This window comes from Thalassophryne amazonica, chromosome 15 (genome assembly GCF_902500255.1).
Source record: "Thalassophryne amazonica chromosome 15, fThaAma1.1, whole genome shotgun sequence".
In the NCBI taxonomy this organism is placed as follows: domain Eukaryota; kingdom Metazoa; phylum Chordata; class Actinopteri; order Batrachoidiformes; family Batrachoididae; genus Thalassophryne; species Thalassophryne amazonica.
Window position 1 is genome coordinate 22,751,389 of NC_047117.1, and position 20,591 is coordinate 22,771,979.

At 41.3% G+C, this 20,591-nt stretch overlaps 1 protein-coding gene across 1 annotated transcript in view; it reads right to left on the minus strand.

The window, feature by feature from the left end:
• Window positions 1-20,591, minus strand: part of smarca5 (SWI/SNF related, matrix associated, actin dependent regulator of chromatin, subfamily a, member 5) — a 35,503-nt gene that overhangs the window by 7,473 nt on the left and 7,439 nt on the right. Inside the window, 22 exon segments of the mRNA XM_034188615.1 lie at window positions 2,107-2,220; window positions 2,328-2,435; window positions 2,536-2,658; window positions 2,778-2,926; window positions 4,448-4,580; window positions 4,708-4,860; window positions 5,017-5,138; window positions 10,446-10,479; window positions 10,481-10,536; window positions 10,539-10,672; window positions 10,770-10,871; window positions 10,960-11,033; window positions 11,198-11,211; window positions 11,214-11,328; window positions 11,487-11,530; window positions 11,533-11,565; window positions 11,568-11,639; window position 14,879; window positions 15,274-15,390; window positions 15,392-15,453; window positions 15,559-15,663; window positions 15,782-15,882. Coding sequence (XP_034044506.1) covers window positions 2,107-2,220; window positions 2,328-2,435; window positions 2,536-2,658; window positions 2,778-2,926; window positions 4,448-4,580; window positions 4,708-4,860; window positions 5,017-5,138; window positions 10,446-10,479; window positions 10,481-10,536; window positions 10,539-10,672; window positions 10,770-10,871; window positions 10,960-11,033; window positions 11,198-11,211; window positions 11,214-11,328; window positions 11,487-11,530; window positions 11,533-11,565; window positions 11,568-11,639; window position 14,879; window positions 15,274-15,390; window positions 15,392-15,453; window positions 15,559-15,663; window positions 15,782-15,882 — 1,966 coding nt within the window.

Here is a 20,591-nt window from a genome sequence, read left to right on the forward strand (position 1 = left end):
ACACTTTAAATACTCCAGGCCAACACCTTTTTGAGGGGACAGACTTTCAATTGCATTTATACAATGCCAACATTACTTTAAATATTTTAAATAAAACATACTTTTTGAGAGACTTCAAAGTTTTCATTTCTATAAGAAATGAGCTATATACAGTACATTGTTTTTTCAGTGCACACTATAAAAGTGTTTACAAAAAATTAATTGCAGCTCTTACAATAATTTCTGAAATACGAGGTCTGTCCAAAAAGTAATGGAACTTTATTTTTTTTCAAAAACTATATGGATTTGAATCACGTGTGATTGCATCAGCCAAGCTTGAACCTTCGTGCGCATGCGTGAGTTTTTTCACGCCTGTCGGTTGCGTCATTTGCCTGTGGGCAAGCTTTGAGTGAGCACTGGACCACCCCCCTCGTCGGATTTTCATTGTGAGGAAAATGTCTGAACGATTTGGAGCTTTGCTGCATCAAATTTTTCCAGAAACTGTTAGAGACAGCCAGGTGGACACCATTCGCTAAATTCAGATGGCTTTCAGGGACGTTTTTATGGGGATCACACAGACTGAGGAGTGTTACAGCCGGTTTAAAGACCGCCCACAGCGGCTGAGAGCGCGCCGCGTTCCGAGCGGCGATCGACAGGCTCAAACGACCAGATAATTTCCAAACTGAACGCTGTGTTGATCCGGGACGTCGTCTGACTACCACAGAAATGGCAGAAGACGTGGACATCAAGACTTTTTCGGCACATTCCACTGTTACAGGAGTTTTTGTCATGGAAAGAGGAGCGGAGGAATGCACCACCGTGCCGCGAATGGCGCGGCACAAAACCACCTCCGTGTTGGTCTCATAGGACAGCTTTCGGTGGCTTTTCAGTCGTGTGACTATCCGAGAAATTGTGGATTAGCTGGACATGCCAGAACATGTCCTGTGAGGCTTCATCACGGCGTTGGTTTGCGCCATGCGGCTCCGTCTCGACGCGCAAATTCCTGTGGTTTTGTCCCGCGCCATTCGCGGCATGGTGGTGCATTCCTCCGCTCCTCTTTCCATGACAAAAACTCCTGTAACAGCGGAATGTGCCGAAAAAGTCTAGATGTCCACGTCTTCTGCCATTTCTGTGGTAGTCAGACGACGTCCCGAATCAACACAGCGTTCAGTTTGGAAATGATTTGGTCGTTTGAGCCTGTCGATCGCCGCTCGGAACGCGGCGCGTTCTCAGCCACTGTGGGCGGTCTTTAAACCGGCTGTAACACTCCTCAATCTGTGTGATCCCCATAAAATAGTCCCTGAAAGCCATCTGAATTTAGCGAATGGTGTCCACCTGGCTGTCTCTCACAGTTTCTGGAAAAATTTGATGCAGCAAAGCTCCAAATCATTCAGACATTTGAGGGGGGTGGACCAGTGCTCACTCAAAGCCTGCCCACAGGCGAATGACGCAACCGACAGGCGTGAAAAAACTCACGCATGCGCACGAAGGTTCAAGCTTGGCTGATGCAATCACATGTGATTCAAATCCATATAGTTTTTGAAAAAAATAAAAAGGTCCATTACTTTTTGGACAGACCTCATATATAAAAGTGCAATTTTTCTGCCTAGATGGATGCACAAATGATAGGCTACTATATGTGGTTTTGTGCTGTAAAAGTAAAGTCCATCTGTGGCTACTTTATGAGTTTCTATGACTTACAGATTTTGAATGCATGTTTTTTTTTCTGTAAGCAAATTTTGTCATAGCCTACTGTAGCAAATACTGAAAGGTTGATTGTGGATATGAATTAAAAGATAGCAAAATAAAAGGCTTGGTTTGGTTCAAGGACACCCTCTTTTTTTATTAGGGGAGGTGATGGTCTAGTGTTAAACATTGGGCGTGAGACCAGAGGATCCTACGTTCAAACGCCAGCCTGACCAGGAAATCCCTAAGGGCCCTTGGACAAGGTCCTTAATCCCCTAGGTGCTCCTGGTGTAGTAAACACCTTGCATGGCAGTGTGCAAGTGTGTCTGTGTGAATGTGCGGCATAATTGTAAAAGCGCTTTGAAAGCCTGATGCAGATGGAAAAGTGCTATATAAAATGCAGTCCATTTATGATCAAACTCCCAATGTTCTCATCTGTACCTTGTAGCCAATAGTCTTCCTGTAGAAGAGAATTTCCTTTTCAAGAAGCTCAAACAGTCGTGGAGGGAAGAACTGGAAGTCCTGTACATTTGGTTGCTTGGGAGGACGAGGAGCCTAGAAAATGGAGTCAGACATTATACCATAAATAACGATACCATCTCACATACAGTAACACTATATTTGTGTTGTAATTTTGTGTTTGTCAAGTGGCCTGTTCCTACCTTTGGTGCTTTGGGCTCACTGACTCGCAGAGCCTCTCTGAAGTAGGCATCCACAGCATAATTGGCTTTCCTTTCTCTCTTGGGTGGCTCTATCCAGTTGGTAATGACCTGAATAAAGAAGAAGAAAAAAAAAAGTCCTAAATTTTCAAAAGTTCATGTTCTCGACTGGGGCAATGAAGAGCTGAATACTGGTGTTGGCTAATATCACCTTTTTCTTCTCTCGATAGTCCTCTCCTTCAAATGTGTACACGCTGCTGTTGTCTGTGTCCATGGTGAAGTTCCTGAGAGAGCTCTCACCCAGGGCAGATAGCCGCTCATTCATCTCCAAAGTCTATGAAGGACAGGTTTATTTTTGTGCCAAACATTTTAATATTTACCAGAAATAGAGTTTCTAAAAGAATCATCACCATTATCACCACATATATTTTCCTGTAAATCATCTAGACTCACCTTTCTTTCACCCCTCTCCAGGATGGCATCAATATCATCATCTGTGATCTCACTTTCCTTGGAAGCAAATACATGTGTGGCACCATGACGAATGATGGACAGCATCTCATCTTTTCCTATCTTGTTTGCACTTGGATCCACAAGTCGTCCTATTATTTTAAAAAAAGATGACTGTTGATGTGGTGAAATATCTAAATCCCCCTTTTACTTAATTTTTTTTTTACTTTTTTGTGTCGAGTAAGCGCGATTATAGGAACAGCTGTAAAAGTGTCAACATGCAATTATCGAAGGCCTGAAGTCATCAACAGGGTCCATTCTGGGGTACATTCTGATGCACAATAGCAGTCAAATGTCTGGCTTCTGATCAACAAAAAGAAACTGTGCCAAAAATGATAAATATGAAACATTATGAGATTGGGATTATTAGATTACAACAGTATTTGCACTGCACAATGTCACTGAACACAATCAAAAAATGTTATAACACCATATGAAGACAAAGTGCAATAATCATAAATATAATCAAACAATATCATCTATATTATTCTGAAATGGGTCATTCTAGGTATTTAGCTCCATTTTGTACTTAAGTGTATTTTTATAGCAATACTTTTATTTAATGCAGACCTTTTACTTGTTCTGTCAGTCTGCTGCTACACACTCTTGTCCAGTTGGTGGCAGTATTGCACTAACGGGCTTGCTAACAACCATTAACATTACAAGACGACTGCGCTAATGTCATGCTAACTCAGCAATGACAGCTTCTGCAGTAATGTTGTCCGTTTGCTGTTGTACAATGATAATGATAAAGACATTTGGATTAATAGATAACTGCAGTGGATATTGTAACATTTGTTAATGTTGTTTCCAATAATATTCTCATGTCTTGACACTGAATAGTCACTACAGAAATCATCTTAGTCGACATGACACTGACTCTGGGTTTTGAAACTCCACGATGGAACACAACCATGCTGAAATTGGGCCAGGGAGATTTTTATTCTACATACAGAACAGTACAGCCACGACCACATTTCCTATTGAATGTGCTGTATTTTGTGTCAGATTGTCTGTCACTCAGTCAAGCAAATTAAATTTAAATGACAAAAGATGGTTGCAGCCATAACCCTTTCTCTGGCAAATTACAATGGTTGGGCCAAAAACAAACAAACAAACAAACAAAAAAAAAACTTTCATGTCTGTTAAACTTAAAATTGATGACCAATTTACAATTTTACAAAGGCAAGACACAAACCTTAAAATTTGCAAAAGCAAAGGCCTGGAGGTACTTGTTAGTACAGCACACCTCACAGCATGCTTTGCAATTCATTTAAGACAGTTCAAGTGATAATGACTGGTTGGCACCTAAGTTGTTAAGAAGTCAGGCTGCTGTGCACTGACCACAATATTGTTGACTAATATGATTTAAGAATGAATGAACTTGCATTAGTCAGTCTAGAACCGCTCTTTGGCAGCAACTTTTGACTGAGCACAGTATCTATGAACACCCTTAGCTAACACATTGCCACTAAGTTCTGCATGGCTTGCAACTTTATTAAGATAATTCACTGATTATCTTGGTGCTCCCCATCGTGATTATATGGACAAACAGGGTGATTCTTTTATACCCCTCTAAACCGTTCTCTGTGTGTGATGTAACAGTGAAGTACCTTGCTGGATGACGATTGAGTCCAGACGCAGTTTCATCTCAGCACGTTCCACGATCCTCTCCTCCACTGTGTTGTCAGTAATAAAACGGAAGACACGCACTTGTTTCTGCTGACCAATCCTATGAGCTCGATCCTGAAAGAAGAAGAGGAGATTGGTCAAGGTCCCTGTTTGTGAAAAGACCAACCCAATAATTTTTTAGGTATTCTTACAAGCACATGCTCTAACAAACTAGCGTTGAATAGTTGCTTGAAATACTGACCATAGCCTGAAGGTCAACTTGAGGGTTCCAGTCTGAGTCATAAAGGATTACTACATCAGCAGTAGCCAGGTTGATACCCAGCCCACCAGCTCTCGTACTCAACATGAAGATAAATTTAGGACTGTTGGGCTCATTGTAAGCATTAATAGAAATCTGAAAAACAGTTCATTAAAAAAAGAAAAGTTTTTACTGTTCATTGCGGTTTCATAAAAATTAATGTATTCATGTGAATCTCCAATAAGCCTCCCACCCCCCAAAAAGTCAGATTGTTTTTTTGTTTTATGAGAAACCACACACAAAACATTCTACCTGTCGCTCTTCATGTGGTGTCTGACCATCTAGGCGACAATAGCCGTAGTTCCTCCACATGCAATAGTCCTCCAAGATGTCCAGCATCCTGGTCATCTGACTAAAGATGAGGACACGTGAACCTAAAAAGGAAACAAAACAACCACTGTAAAAAAAAAAAAAAAAAGTTTTCAGATGGAATAGTCTTTATTGTGATTGTACGGGTGGGTATACTGTGACTCAGACATTTGGGATATGTCTGTGTTTGGGACAAAAATGGTTTCAAAGCTTCAGACACTTATGTTTTTAAAATGGTACAGCCACCATTTAGATTAGCTCGTACACTGTTGCCAAAACAAAGTGAAAAACTTTTGAAATAATCAGTAGAAACACAGGAGCCTTTAGGACAGACCTGCACATTGCCACATAAAGCAGTCGTCCTTGAACATCATCATAAAGCTGATAAAAGTCTGAAGACTTAAAAACCTGATTCACAAATGAATACCCAGAGCAAATAAATGTGTTTCTGAACCGAAGTTGCACTTGAATGGCATGTCAAAAGGCAAGAAGTCCAACCTTGTACTATCCTACAATAACGTGCCTCAATTTAATATAAAAACCCTGGCGTTGCCCTACAAGTCAGTGCTGTAGTCACTTACTATATGTGCACAAATCATGGTGGCCATCAGTTTGAAGCAGATAATTTTGTACAAGTGTTGCTCAAAAGTCACTTCTCAATCATATAGTCATTGTTCCTTATTCACATGAAAACAACTGGCAAACTGCTATTTTTGTTGATAAAACTACAAAACAGTAATGCAAGTATTTATATAGCACTCTTCCATCTGCATCAGATGCTCTAAGTGCTTTACAAATGATGCCTCACATTCACCCCAATGTGAGGTTGCTGCCATACAAGGTGCTCACTACATACCGGGAGCAACTAGGGGATTAAGAACCTTGCCCAAGGGCCCTTAATGATTTTCCGTTCAGGCTGGAATTGGAACCAAGGATCCTCTGGTCTCATGCTCAACGCTTTAACCACTAGACCATCACCTCCCCAAGGTTTACTCCTGTTTTGACCCTATACTTATGACTTAGATTTATGGGTCCATGCTTCACAACCAAAAAAATAGCATTGTTCATAAGATGGCCTCATAAATACAAGTTTTGTTTTGTTTTTTACTTTTTGAGGTATATGCTCATCCATTAGCAAAGAGAAGACCAGGTTCAGATTTTTGTTAAATTGCTTAATGCACACCAAAACAACATTTTCATGTGTAGGTTTAATGTCAAAAATATCACACAGGGATTTAAACTGATTAAATTGCTTCAAGGTGACTCCATCAACTTCTATTGCTGGTTTTTCAACTTGCATTTTGAAATGACCTACACGTGAAATACAGCATTATTATATATAGCCACAAGATGGCAATGTCTACACCTGTGACAAGCTCAGACTATACTAAAGGCTATGTTTAAAAATGTGTTTTCAAGTCAATCATATTTAGTAAAGTAAATGTGCTCACCTTTACCTCTGAATAGAAAATTCCTTGTTCAGTGGCAAAAAGAAGTAATTTACTTGTGTTCTTTATACCACATACAATAACATTAATTGCATGCTCGCTAAATGGTAAATGTACTGCATTTATATAGAGCTTTCCATCTGCATCAGACGCTCAAAGTGCTTTACAATAATGCCTCACATTCACCCCAATTCAGGGTGCTGCCATACAAGGCGCTCACTACACACTGGGAGCAACTAGGGCATTAGGGACCTTGCCCAAGGGCCCTTAGTGATTTTCCGGTCAGGGTTTGAACAGGGGAACCTCTGGTCTTAACCACGAGACCATCACATGGTGTTTGCATTAGAAGTAAATAATTCACTGATTAAACTCATTCTGCTTCTTGCTGCATGAAGCAGAAGTAACCTTGGTTCAAAAATAAATGCAATTTATAGATCTGTGTGACATGCAATTTTTTTTTTCCTCTTCATGGTGCATTTTTGGATAGGTGCGACCAATACTCCAGTGTGACATACTGTATGGTGTGAAAAAGATGGTAAGTGTGCCTTGAATCTGCAGAATAATAGTCAAATCATGTATGTTTGCAGCATCTGATGTTTTAGATGTTGCCACCTGTTACTTATCAACAGAAGCTGTGATCCAATATAATAGCAAATGGGGACACTTTGTGACAAACTACTAGACATTTTGTAATTCTGATGTTAATTTGGGTTAAACCTTACTAGTGTGAAGCGCCTTGAGGCAGCTTTGTTGTGAACTGGCACTATATAGAATCAGAATAAGTTTATTGCCATTGCCAATGAACAGGATTCACAGACTAGGAATTTGCTTTGATATAATGGTGCAACATTAAGCAGAAAGCAATATAAAATGCTAAGATAAAATATAAAATATGTGCTAAAATAGGATCAAATATAAGATAAAATATGAAATATGAAATGCTGTGTACAACAGAAAAACAGTGCAGTGGGAGGAGTGCAATTAAAAACCAAAGTACATTTGTCTAAAGTGACCCGTGATAAAATGATAAAGTGACAGAGTTAAGGTTAAGGTGACTGAGTTATGAGGAGTTCATGAGTCTAACAGCAGAGGGGAAGAAACTGTTCTTATGGCGGGAGGTTCTGGTCCGGATGGACCGTAGCCTCCTGCCCGAGGGGAGTGATTCGAATAGACCGTGTGCAGGGTGAGAAGGGTCAGCTGTGATCCGACCTGTTTGGCCCAGAGTCCTGGAGACGTGCAGGTCGTGGAGAGATGGAAGGCTACAGCCAATCACCTTCTCAGCAGAGGCCACAATGCGCTGCAGTCTGTGTCTGTCCCTGGCCCCGGCGTACCACACCGTGATGGAGGAGCAGAGGATGGACTCGATGATGGCCGTGTAGAACTGCACCATCAGCTGGACAGGCAGCTTGGCCTTCTTCAGCTGCCGCAGGAAGTACATCCTCTGCTGGGCCTTCTGATGAGGGAGCTGATGGTTGATTCCACTTGAGGTCCTCGGTGATGGTGGTGCCGAGGAAGCAGTGACAGTCCACAGTGGTGATGGGGCAGTTGGTGAGGGCGGGGGGCTGTGGCTTTCCTGAAGTCCACGATCATCTCCACTGTTTTCTGGGCGTTGAGCTCCAAGTTGTTGCTGCTGCACCAGGTCACCAGCCGGTCCACCTCCTTCCTGTAGGCAGACTCATCTCCATCCGAAATGAGTCCAATAGGGGTGGTGTCGTCCACAAACTTGATGAGCTTTACGGAGTCGTGACTGGAGGTGCAGCAGTTAGTGTACAGGGAGAAGAGCAGAGGGGAAAGGACACAGCCCTGTGGAGATCCTGTGCTGAGACCCCGAGTGTTCGAGACATTCTTTCTCAGCCTCACACGCTGACTCCGGTCCGTCAGGAAGTCTGTGATCCACCTGCAGGAGGAGTCGGGCACGTGGAGCAGAGAAAGCTTGTCCTGGAGCAAAGCCGGAAGGATGGTGGTTGAAATGCAGAGCTGAAGTCCACAAACAGGATCCTAGCGTAGGTTCTTGGGGAGTCCAGTGCTGCAGGATGGAATGCAGGGCCAGGTTTATGGCGTCACCTACAGACCTGTTGGTTCTGTAGGCAAACTGCAGGTGGTCCAGGATGGGATTGGTGATGGACTTCAGGTGGGATAAAACCAGGCGTTCGAAGGTCTTCATGACTACAGACGTGAGAGCCACAGGCCTGTAGTCATTAAGTCCAGTGACATGTGGTTTCTTGGGGACTGGAACTATGATGGAGGACTTGAAACAGACTGGAACATGGCATGACTCCAGGGAGGTGTTGAAGATCCCCGTGAAGACTGGGGCCAGCTCATCAGCTCAGTGTCTCAGGGTGGCAGGAAAGACACAGTGTGGGCCCGGGGCCTTACGTGGATTCAGCCTTCTGAAACGTCTTCTCACATCCTCCTCTTGGACCGAGAGGGCAGCGGGGGGAGGTCCAGAGTGTTTGAATATCCAGTTGTGTGGGGGGTGGGGAGGTGTGAGTCCATGTCTTCAAAACGTGAATAGAAGACGTTCAGGTCGTTGGCCAGCTTCAGGTCGTCAATAGAACGAGGTGCTTTGGGCTTGTAGTTGGTGATCTCTTTCAACCCCCTCCACACAGAGGCCGAGTCGTTGGCAGAGAACCTTTGCTGCAGACGTGAACTGTACATGGATTTAGCCTTTGTCACCTCCTTGCTAAATCTGTACTTTGCACCTCTATAGCTGTCTCTGTCTCCTTCTCTGAAAGCCACCTTTCTGCTGACGGAGCTGCCGGAGTTTAGGTGGAAACCAGGGCTTGTCATTGTTATATCTCACCCTGGTGCGCTGTGGATGATGCTGTCTTCACAGAAATGAATATATGACGTCACGTGTCCGTGTAGTTTATCTAGACTGTCTTGTTGAAGCCTCAAACATATCCCAATCCGTAGCGCCAAGCACGCATGTAGCTCCTCTACAGCTTCATTGCTCCACACAACAGGTTTAGAGAGTTTTAGTCTCTGTCTGTACGTGGGGATCAATGGACCATCACATGGTTCTAAGAGTCCTAAAGCTGCACGGGCCACTGCACGTGTAGGCGTCACTCACTGTCGTGTAACAATGATCTACGTGCTCCTTCTCTGGTCGGGCATTTAACAAACTGTTTGTATTTTGGTAATTCCTGACTGAGATTCCCTTTGTTAAAATCGCCGAGAATTATAACAAGGGAGTCCGAAAATCTCTCCACGCTCATAATCTGATCCGCGAGCGCGCTTGGCCTCGTGCACGTCCGAGCTCGTGGGATATACACGGAGCAAAGTATGAAGGAGTTAAACTCAACGTGAGAGTAGAACAGTCCTGCAGTTTATGAGGAGACATTCCATAGAGGGAGAGCAGTGTTGGGAGATCACAGTCACATCGGAGCACCAGGCGTTGTTGATATAGAAGCAGAGTCCTCCACCTCTTGTTTTTCCACCGGAGAGTGCTCTGGTTTTCTGTCGCGCGGAGGAGTTGGAATCCCTCTAGTTGGATGCGCGTAGTCCGGTGTCTGTGCATTTAACCACATCTCCGTGAAGCACAGTACACAAGATGAAGAGAAATCTCTACTCTTCTTCATCAGCAGTGCCAGCTCATCCATCTTGTTGCCGAGTGAGCGGACGTTGGAGAGAAATATCCCATGTAGGGGCGTGCGCGCGTGTCCCTTTGGTCTGAGGCAAAGTGAACCAGTTCTGCTGCAGGCACTAAAAGAACTGGCATAATGTCCATGGGTGTTGATGATCTGATGTTTAGAAACTCCTCGCGGGTGTAGGAGCACGATGACACACGATTTACGCACAAAAACAGACAAAACAGGGAGCACCAGAATACCAGGGCACCTTCACGTGGCGCCATCTTGGACAAGGTGAATATAAAAGTTAATATAAAAATGAAAATTGAAATTGAGGCAACCACAGACATACCCTGTTCCTTCATCTTGGGTAGCAACTTGTCCAGGTACCACCATCTTGCCACTGTTAACCACCAGGTGGAGGTCTGTGGTGTATGGGGGCCTGGTTCTGCTCCATCAAATAGATATGGGTGGTTGCAGCATTTCCTGAGCTGCATAAGAACATTCAGGAGTCTCATCTTGTCCATTTTGCCTGCCGAGTTCAAAATGTCAATGTCCTTCATCAGAATCCTTGTGTACCTGGAAGGGTTGTGACACAAGTTAATATTACAACATACTCCACAACAAGTCAATACTAATTTGTCACTGAAAAATAAATTAAATACAATGTACTTACCACTCTCGCTGCATCTTACTCAGGCCCAATATTCTTTATCTCTTTTTCGGGAGCAAGCTCTTTTCTACGTCCGCCTTTATACGACGCAGCAAGAAAGGGGCGGAGTACCTAACACACAATGTCATCAGTTATACAGCACAAGTAACAGCATACCCTTGAATTAACAGATGATTTAAGTGAAGATTCAATACATACTGTATGAAGGCGTTCAACCAACTTCTGATCACCCAAGCAGTTGTTTGTGTCAAACCAGGAATCAAAGTCCTTTGGGAGGGGAAGAAGAGATATTAAATTCATAACAGGCATCTGCTTTTCTTCTAATTACAAAACTAAAACCACATCACAGAGATATTTTTACTTTCATACTTGAGAGCAGCTATGCCATCTGATAAAATCTGCATTGATCTCGTGTTTCAGAACATTCTCACCTCTGCAGAGTTAAGACATCAGGCAGAAGGAAGTTAAGCAAGGCCCAAAGCTCATGAAGATTATTTTGGAGTGGGGTTCCAGTCAGCAGTAAACGATTGGTCGTCTTAAATTCGCGCACAATTTCCGATAGCTACCAGGAAAATTAAAGACATTTAATCTCTTTTAAGACATTAACTCAAAAATAGGATTTGGCTGTGCATAAAACTGTCAACTAACTAATGTCTATTACTATTAAGACAAAATAGTGTTATACAGCACTTTAAGAGTCAGATTTTGTGAACCACTGACCTTTGACTTCTCATTCTTGATCCTGTGAGCTTCATCGATGACCAGTATCTCCAGTTGAACTTTTTGAATACTGCCTTTCAATGATGAGCATCTCGTAGGATGTGACACACACGTCCCATTCTCCTGGCAACAGCACATCTCTGATGAGGCAGTCTGGAATGTAAAAAAAAAAAAAAAGTATGACAGCTGAAAAATTTACTATCCATAATGGGACCTAAACAATTTCAGTATTTCATGAGTGTACAATAACCAATAATATTGGAAATCAATCTGCTTCAAAGAAGCCTGCATTTCTACAGCACGTTTTCCCATAGCTTGCAAAACATGACAAAATCTAGGCATGAGTCTCCGGGGTAGAAGAATAAATAACTGAAAATCAGATGTAACAGGCTCCCCCTGCCAAATGATAAAAATATAACAAATTTATACACGTTAAAAAAAAAAAGAAAAAAAAAAAGTTTCCCTGTTGTGATTTACACAAAAATGTAATGATTGATGAGGTTTTTGAGAATAAGCATTCTGAATATTTTATAAAGCTATGTGGCCTATAATGAAATCTGGTGCGTGTGTGTATGTCCAGGGTCTGTGCCCAGTCACAGAGCAGGGGGTTTAAATAGAAATGTAGTAAGTTTTGTACCAAAATATTGTGTGTAGATTTTTTGGATGTTTGCTGGGCTTAATGGGATCACCCTGTTGCAATACCCCTAACCCATGAATAACTGTACTTTAAAGACCAAATGTTAATAAAATGAAATATAACGCAATGCTAAAATACCCTCGGCCTTATGAGCATTGTGTTCTTATCATTTGCAATTGTTTAAGTAATTATTAGGTTCCAAAACAGTGATTTCAGTTTCAGATTGTCACTAACTTTTACATATGTGAACATGAGCTTTTGAAAAGACCGAAGTTAGCGGACATTAATGTGCATGCTAACATCTGATAATGTCTTAAATCACTTCAGAAGTATTATTAGTTTCTAGAAAGTGTATTTCAGTTTTAGAAGTGTTTATTTCTTACTCGCTTTTACATAATACATGACAAAGAGGATATATTTACACACAAATAAACCTGAGTTTGCAGCTAGCAACCAGACTGTGACATCACTGTGCACCTCTACTCTGACTGGCTGTCACCCCACCACTCAAAAACAAAACTGAACAAATTGAAACAGATGTGACTTTTTAACTTCTTAAAATACCTCTTAAACTAGGTCAAGGTTAGCCATCATTGAACAGGATGTGAAATGAAAATTGTGAAATCCAGGGAAAATTTGTAGGGAGTCTGGAGGGCGCAGCCCCCCCTGAAGCTGCGATTTGTATCTAATGATACATTTTCAGCATCTCCTGGAAGAAAAAAAATCTCAAAAGAAGTGTACATTTAAATAATCCTAGATTCAACCTTTTATTTGAACTGTCAATAATAATGCTGAAATAACAGAATATGACATAGAAGTAGGACCTGCAATGATTTTCCTTTTAATTGTAAACCAAATTATGCATTAACTCAGAACAATTAAACTACATGAAATTCATGAATATTGAAAAGAGTGTTAAAGTATTTCAAAAACCACAGCTAAAGCTTGTAGAACATTTTGAAAATTATGGTAAAAATATCAATAACATACCTTATAGTAAAAGTCATTTCTATCCTTGTGTAAATTCCTGTAAATGCACTCAAAGCCACAATGTCCTTTTTCCCAATGAAAGAAATTCTACATTTCATTTAAAAAAGTAATATAATCTTGTCTGAAACCCTGTTTGAACAGCACATGTTTATTTTCCATGAGGAAAAAAAAATCTTACCATGTTTCTTGAGGGCACAAGATGCAGTTCGCATTTCCCGTTTTTTTTTGTTTTTTTTTAATGTGTTCATGATGACGAAGTTTAAATTCAACCCAGCGCCAATTCCACAGATGCTTGTCCATATCAAACTTTTTCACACGTTTCTTGCCATCTTCTCTCTCTCAGACGTCGCTCCGTGACACAGACATGCCGCAAAATTATTTTTTAATAGCTTGATGGCTCTTAAAGTATGCGATGCCCACATGCTACGTTTAGCTTAAAGAACAGCATCTTGGAGCATCGCCATAGCAACCAACCAGTCCCGCTTTACAACAACTGTCGCAACAGCAACACTCAGAGAGGTATTTTTTTTCCCGCGGACTTCCACAGATGTGAGGACACAAATTTGTCTCTAACTCACAGGTCAGTGTCTGCGGACTTATAAAACTTGCACAATGTCGTAAAAAAAAAAAAAAAAACGCTTTGCGATAGGCATTTTAAAAACTCAGTGGTGATCACGAATACAGAGTATAACATTGACACCACCCCTTCACATGATGAAATCTGCTGAATTGCTCGGATCTGCAGAGTTTTCAGTCTTGTTTGAATTTGTCCAAGGTCTGTGTCCAAGAATGTTCCCTATAAATTTAAAGACTGTGGCAGTAATAGAACTGGACCGATGCTGTACACAGACAGACAGACGTCAGGTCTTCGCAATACCCGATGGCCATATGTTGGTAGTAATATCCACAATATTGCATGGGTTCCCAAACTAATTTTTATTATTAAGCTTGACAGAACAAGAAAATCATAATTTCTGCATCAGTTTCATTCAAATAGAGTGTTAGTGGAAACTATGCAGCATTTATTGGATGCACATACTTCTTTAACAGTAGAGAGAACCTGTAAGCACCACAGTGATACGTTGCATTTGACCACTTGCTTTCCACACACACACACACACACACACACACCCCCATGGGAAATTGTTGTAAAATATACTGATCCAAATGAACTAATCGGAACCACGCCCATTCAAGGCATTTGGGGGGGGGGATCGGTATCTGCACGTCCCCTCAGTTTATTTCAAATGCGCGGTGCCAGTAGGGCAAACAAACAGCACTGATGCTGCTTTACCAAACAGCCGTGGTGCATGTTTTGAAAGCACATTAACGCTCTTCTTTGCTTTAAATATGCAACAAGTCTTTATTCACACAGATCACCAACCCTGCGCACCAGTCTCTCATTTTCACTGGCACGGTGCTGAAGACACCACTCAGTCAGTCAATCAGCGCTGCCCGTGTGCATTTTAAAAACATTTCAATCTTCGCTTCAAATACACAGAAAGTCTGTCTCTGACAGATAAAGCTTGTTTCAAGCCATCCTTGTAGCATTGCACACATAAATAAGTTTTTCCTTGTCATCATGGCTGTTTTCTTCCTGCTCACAGAAACTGTAGTTGTGTAGCCAAAGGGGCGAGAGGTTGGAAGCACCCCCAGAGCAAAGGTCCACATTTGAAATTTTTTTTTTTTGCATATAATGAAGTAATAATAATAATGGTGAAAATTAATGTATTTTAACCAGTAAAGGTTGTTCAACCACTATTACTCTGATACACTTCTGTCAATGCTACATTATGTGGAAACTGATAAGTCATTACAAAGAAATCTGTCTACTTACTGTTTAATTAAAAAAACATTAAGGAGCAGCTTGGATTGAAGCAGTTTTCTTCTTAATGCATGGCAGAGCTGTTAAACTGTCAAGCACATACAATGGGTTGACTTGGTTTCTGCTGGCATTGTGTCATTGTGCACAATTAGGAAACTCATATCAGGAGATACTCAATATTAAATGTATGATCAGGATAGTGAGCAAAATTAATTAATTGATTTCTAATAAATAAATAAATAAAACCCAGATTGGGACATCCCTAACCAGAGTGTATGTGTAAGGGGAGCTTTTAAAAGGGCTTTGTGTGAAAATAGTGAAATTTGACAGCTCACCCTCTCATCTCTGTCTCCAATCAGGCAGACGGCACGGAGTGAAGGCACCCAGCGCTTGAACTCATTCATCCAGTTGTAAAGAGTCGACTTTGGCACAAGAACCATGTGGGGACCAGGAAATGTTTCTGTAGTGTTTCATGTAACCAAGCAGTGCGATAGTTTGAAGAGTTTTTCCCACCCCTAAGAAACAACAAAGAGGTGTATGTAAGGAAATAATGTTACACACAAAAGTAATCCACAGCAATACTGCATACAGAGGTAACATTTCTGACTGGGAGAAAGTACTGACCATTTCATCAGCAAGGATGCCATTAATTCCATTCTCATATAGAGAAATAAGCCAATTGAGACCACGGACCTGGTAATCTCTCATTTTTCCCGTTTTGACATCTAGATGAAAGAAAGAAAATCAACTCTCAAGTATCACTTATGGTCCACATAAGTGCCATACTGCCTGTGCTAAATGTGCCGTCCTGTGAAGTCCAATTGAAAACAGGTAGCTACTTACAGGATGGAGAATCGTCAAACCGAGTGCAGACATTAGTCGTCTTTGTGCTCTCGTTCAGAAGCTCTTCATCTTCCTCCTGCTCTGTGCGGCGATGGCGGGTACTGGAAACCACAAATTAAGGCACAATGTGTCAGAGTCGGAGTGCTTCCCCAAACAGGAGTCATATTCTCAAATATTTGTGTTCATCTACTTTTTGTAAAAAAACAGTATTCTAAGTAAAGTTTTCTATTTTAAGATGCATCACAATTAGGAAATGAACAATTCTGCAACAATATTCACATTAAAAACTAATTTAACAAGAGTCATCAGGCGATGGCATATCCCCCCCAGCCACATAAATCAGTAATAAAAAGTGTCAAGCGATCACCCAAGTACAGACTTATACTAAATAAGAATGAAACTGGTCAACTGGTTCTTGAGATATCACTCCAACAAGGGTGCCAATGACAATACATAGAATATCTTGCTGTAACCATGAAATTGACCCCAAAGTCACAGTAACACACCAGTGACGAGGCATCACCCAGGTACACCCTTATAACAAATATGAATGAAATTGGTCAACTCGTTCTTGACAAATCACGCTAACAAGCGAGGACGGACATGCGGATCACTATATCCCCACGGATTTCATACCAGGGCAATAAAATGAGACTAAAATAAATGTATAATAAAAAGAGTTCATTAATCAAATTTTTTTATATATATAATTTATAGTTTACTTACGGATCAATCATGAGTGTGTCAATCGCTCAGATGCACTACTTCAATGACATGTCATCGCCACTGATGACCAGAATGCCATCCAACATATGTCAGTTTGTGCTTGAATATCACAGTTGGAACAAAATCTTGTGATAAGCGTTCTATGACTCTGGGAAGCAGCAGTGCATGCCCAGGGATTTTACTGAGACGTCAGGACAAAAAGCGTGTATGTTTCCCTTTGTGGAACACAGGTTGCTTGACCGTGGTCAGTGTGGCCAAGATTTGCCACTCTTGTTCATGCAAGAGCCTCTGCACATTTATTTGGTTATCCTTCTCTAAGTATCAGTATTAGACTCAGGGCTGAATGTTAACATTTCCCCTCTCTTGCCTAGTTGAGAAAGTGGGTAGTTCCCTGGAAAAATGTGTACTGCTCCCACCACAAAACTGTTTCATTGATTTAACAGTTATCAAATAGCAAAGACTTGACTTCATGAGTGTGTCAATTGCTCAGATGCACTACTTCAATGACATGTCATCGCCATTGATGACCAGAATGCCATCCAAACATATGTCAGTTTGTGCTTGAATATCACAGTTGGAACAAAATCTTATGATAAGCGTTCTATGACTCTGGGAAGCAGCAGTGCATGCCCAGGGAATTTACTGTGAGACGTCAGGACAAAAAGCGTGTATGTTTCCCTTTGTGGAACACAGGTTGCTTGACCGTGGTCAGTGTGGCCAAGATTTGCCACTCTTTGTTCATGCAAGAGCCTCTGCACATTTATTTGGTTATCCTTCTCTAAGTATCAGTATTAGACTCAGGGTTGAATGTTAACATTTCCCCTCTCTTGCCCAGTTGAGAAAGTGGGTAGTTCCCTGGAAAAATTTGTACTGCTCCCACCACAAAACTGTTTCATTGATTAACAGTTATCAAATAGCAAAGACTTGACTGAAATGATTCAAAGAGGTTGCACATTTTAACTGTGAATTATTTAGGGTATATTTATACATGCTCGTACAGTACAGTTCTAACTGGAGTCAATTCTTGTATTCTTTATTCTTGGCGAATAAAGGCTATTCTGATTCTTGTGAACAATTGTGAGCTAATGCGTCCTAATCCTGGCTGAAGACAGACGCGGGCTGTGTGTGTAAGAAATATCTCTTTGCTTTTTCTGCCTCATCCACTGGCGCGGCTCCACCTGAAGCCCGAGGCGTCAGCGCAGTTCCACCGGCGCGGCTCCACCTGAAGCCCGAGGCGTCAGCGCACATCCACCGGCGCGGCTCCACCTGAAGCCCGAGGCGCCAGCGCACATCCACCGGCGCGGCTTTACCGAGGCCCGAGGCGTCAGCGCACATCCACCGGCGCGGCTCCACCTGAAGCCCGAGGCGTCAGCGCAGTTCCACCGGCGCGGCTCCACCTGAAGCCCGAGGCGTCAGCGCAGTTCCACCGGCGCGGCTCCACCTGAAGCCCGAGGCGTCAGCGCAGTTCCACCGGCGCGGCTCCACCTGAAGCCCGAGGCGTCAGCGCAGTTCCACCGGCGCGGCTTTACCGAGGCCCGAGGCGCCAGCGCGGAGTTATCTGACCATGGGTCCGAAGAAGGCACTGACGGCGGAGGAGGGAGACGATATCAAGAAGTCCCTGGACTTTTTGTCTGAGGAAATTTCTGTGGTTAAAATGCAGCAGAAATCCATTATGGAGCTGGTGGAAGAAGTGAAGGCTCTCCGGATCCAGAATGCCGAGAAAGACCGGCGTCTGGTGTACCTGGAGAACCGTGTTGCGGAGTTGGAACAGTACACAAGGATGAACGACGTTATTATTACAGGAATTCATAATAAACCTCGATCCTACGCACGGGCGGTGTCAGAAGACAGCGGAGGGGAGGCCAGTGAGCAGGAGGCCAGCTCAGTGGAACAACAGGTGGCTGACTTCCTGCAATCTAAAGGTATTCAAATGGACTGTAATAACATTGAAGCGTGCCACCCCCTGCCCAGGATGAGAGGATGGAGACAAGCGAGCAGTTATAATGAGGTTTGTCAACAGAAAACATAAATGGCATTGTTAAAACAGGGACGGAAACTCAAAGGAACAAACGTATTCATCAATGAACATCTGACCAAAAGAAACGCAGACATCGCCAGGAAAGCTCGTTTCTTAAAAAGCAGGGAAAAATTCAACAGACATGGACATCCAACTGCAAACATTTATCAAATTGAATGGAACACCAGAACAAGCGAAGGTTATGGTAATCAGGAACATCGAGGATCTGGACAAATATGACCAATAAGGTATGAGGACACAAACACATCACAACACCATGACACAGACCAGAGGAACCTATTCATCTACTACCTATTCATCTACATCTGGAGACAAGAAGGATATAACTCAAAGGATTGCTGATCATGGAAAAGTAGAACTGAGAACATTTAAATACACAGACCACAATGTACTGGACTTGGAGCACGATATAGACCCGGACAATAATTTCTTCTCAAATATCAATGACAGTTGTTGCTATTATACAGATGAACAGTTTTAATCGGATCATTAGAATGGATAACAATTATCAATAATCCATTTCAACAGCAGAAGTCTATATGCAAACTTTAACAACATTAAAGAATATTTAAGTCAGTTTAAAAAAATATTAACAATTGCTATATCAGAAACATGGATCAATGAAGATAAAGGAATGGATTTTGAAACTGGATGGATATGAATTTAATTGTGTAAACAGAAAAATAAGAGTGGAGGAGGAGTGGCTGTGTATGTGGATAAGAACATGGATTATAAAATAGTAGACAATATGACAACTGTGATTGATAACTTATTAGAATGTATAACTATTGAAATATGTGAAGAAAAAAAGCAAAAATGTATTAGTCAGCTGTATATATAGAGCACCAGGATCTAGTATTGAAACATTCACTGACTGTATGGGAAAAATGTTCTCAAAAACTAATCAAAAAACTGTGTTCATTTGTGGTGACTTAAATATTGATCTGCTCAATCCAAATAAGCATAAATAACAGATGAATTTATCAGTATATGTACAGTATGAGTTTATATCCAAAAATCACCAGGCCAAGCAGAATTACATCCCATAGTGCCACCTTAATTGATAATATATTCAGCAATGATATTGAGAATAACACTGTGAGTGGATTATTAATCAATGACATTAGTGATCATCTACCAGTTTTCATCGTTTATAATAGAAACCATCGGCGGAATCAGCCAGAGGAGAAAATAAAAAACAGGCGAGTGCGGACAGAGGAAAACATGAACACACTAAAGAAGGATTTACAGGAGCAAAACTGGGAAAAGGTATACAGTGAAAGTGATGTTGATAGTGCATATGAAACTTTTTTACAAATATTTACATCATTATATGATAAAAATTGTCCAATTAAACAAGACTACAGAAAACAAAAAATCCAAGCTCGACCATGGATGACGAAAGGGTTACGAAATGCATGTAATAAGAAAAATACACTGTATAGAGAATTCATAAAACTAAAGACTAAAGAGGCAGAAAATAGATATAAGAAATACAAAATAGATTAACTAATATTATACGGGTATGTAGGAAGGAATATTATAGTAACATATTATATAATAACAAAAACAATATTAAAGGATATGGGATATATTAAATAGCATTATCAAAATGGTAATAAAAACAGAGTTACCCTCAGTATTTCATTGATAATAATGTCAACGATGAGGTAGTCAACGGTTTTAATAATTTTTTTGTAAATATTGGACCAAGCTTGGCAGAAAAAATTCCCGATTCCCAACCTGAGGATTGGGATAATAATCTCATAGAAAGAAATCCCTGTTCAATGTTCCTCACAGCAGTGGATGGAAATTAAATTATATACATTGTGAATAATTGTAAATATAAAACATCTACCGATTTAAATGAAATTGATATGGTGGTGGTAAAACAGGTCATTGAATGGATTGTAGAACCATTTACATCTGTAACTTATCATTTCAAACCGGTAAATTTCCCAATCAAATGAAAATAGCTAAGGTTGTGCCGCTGTATAAGACTGGGGATAGACACCACTTCACAAATTATAGACCTGTTTCTTTGCT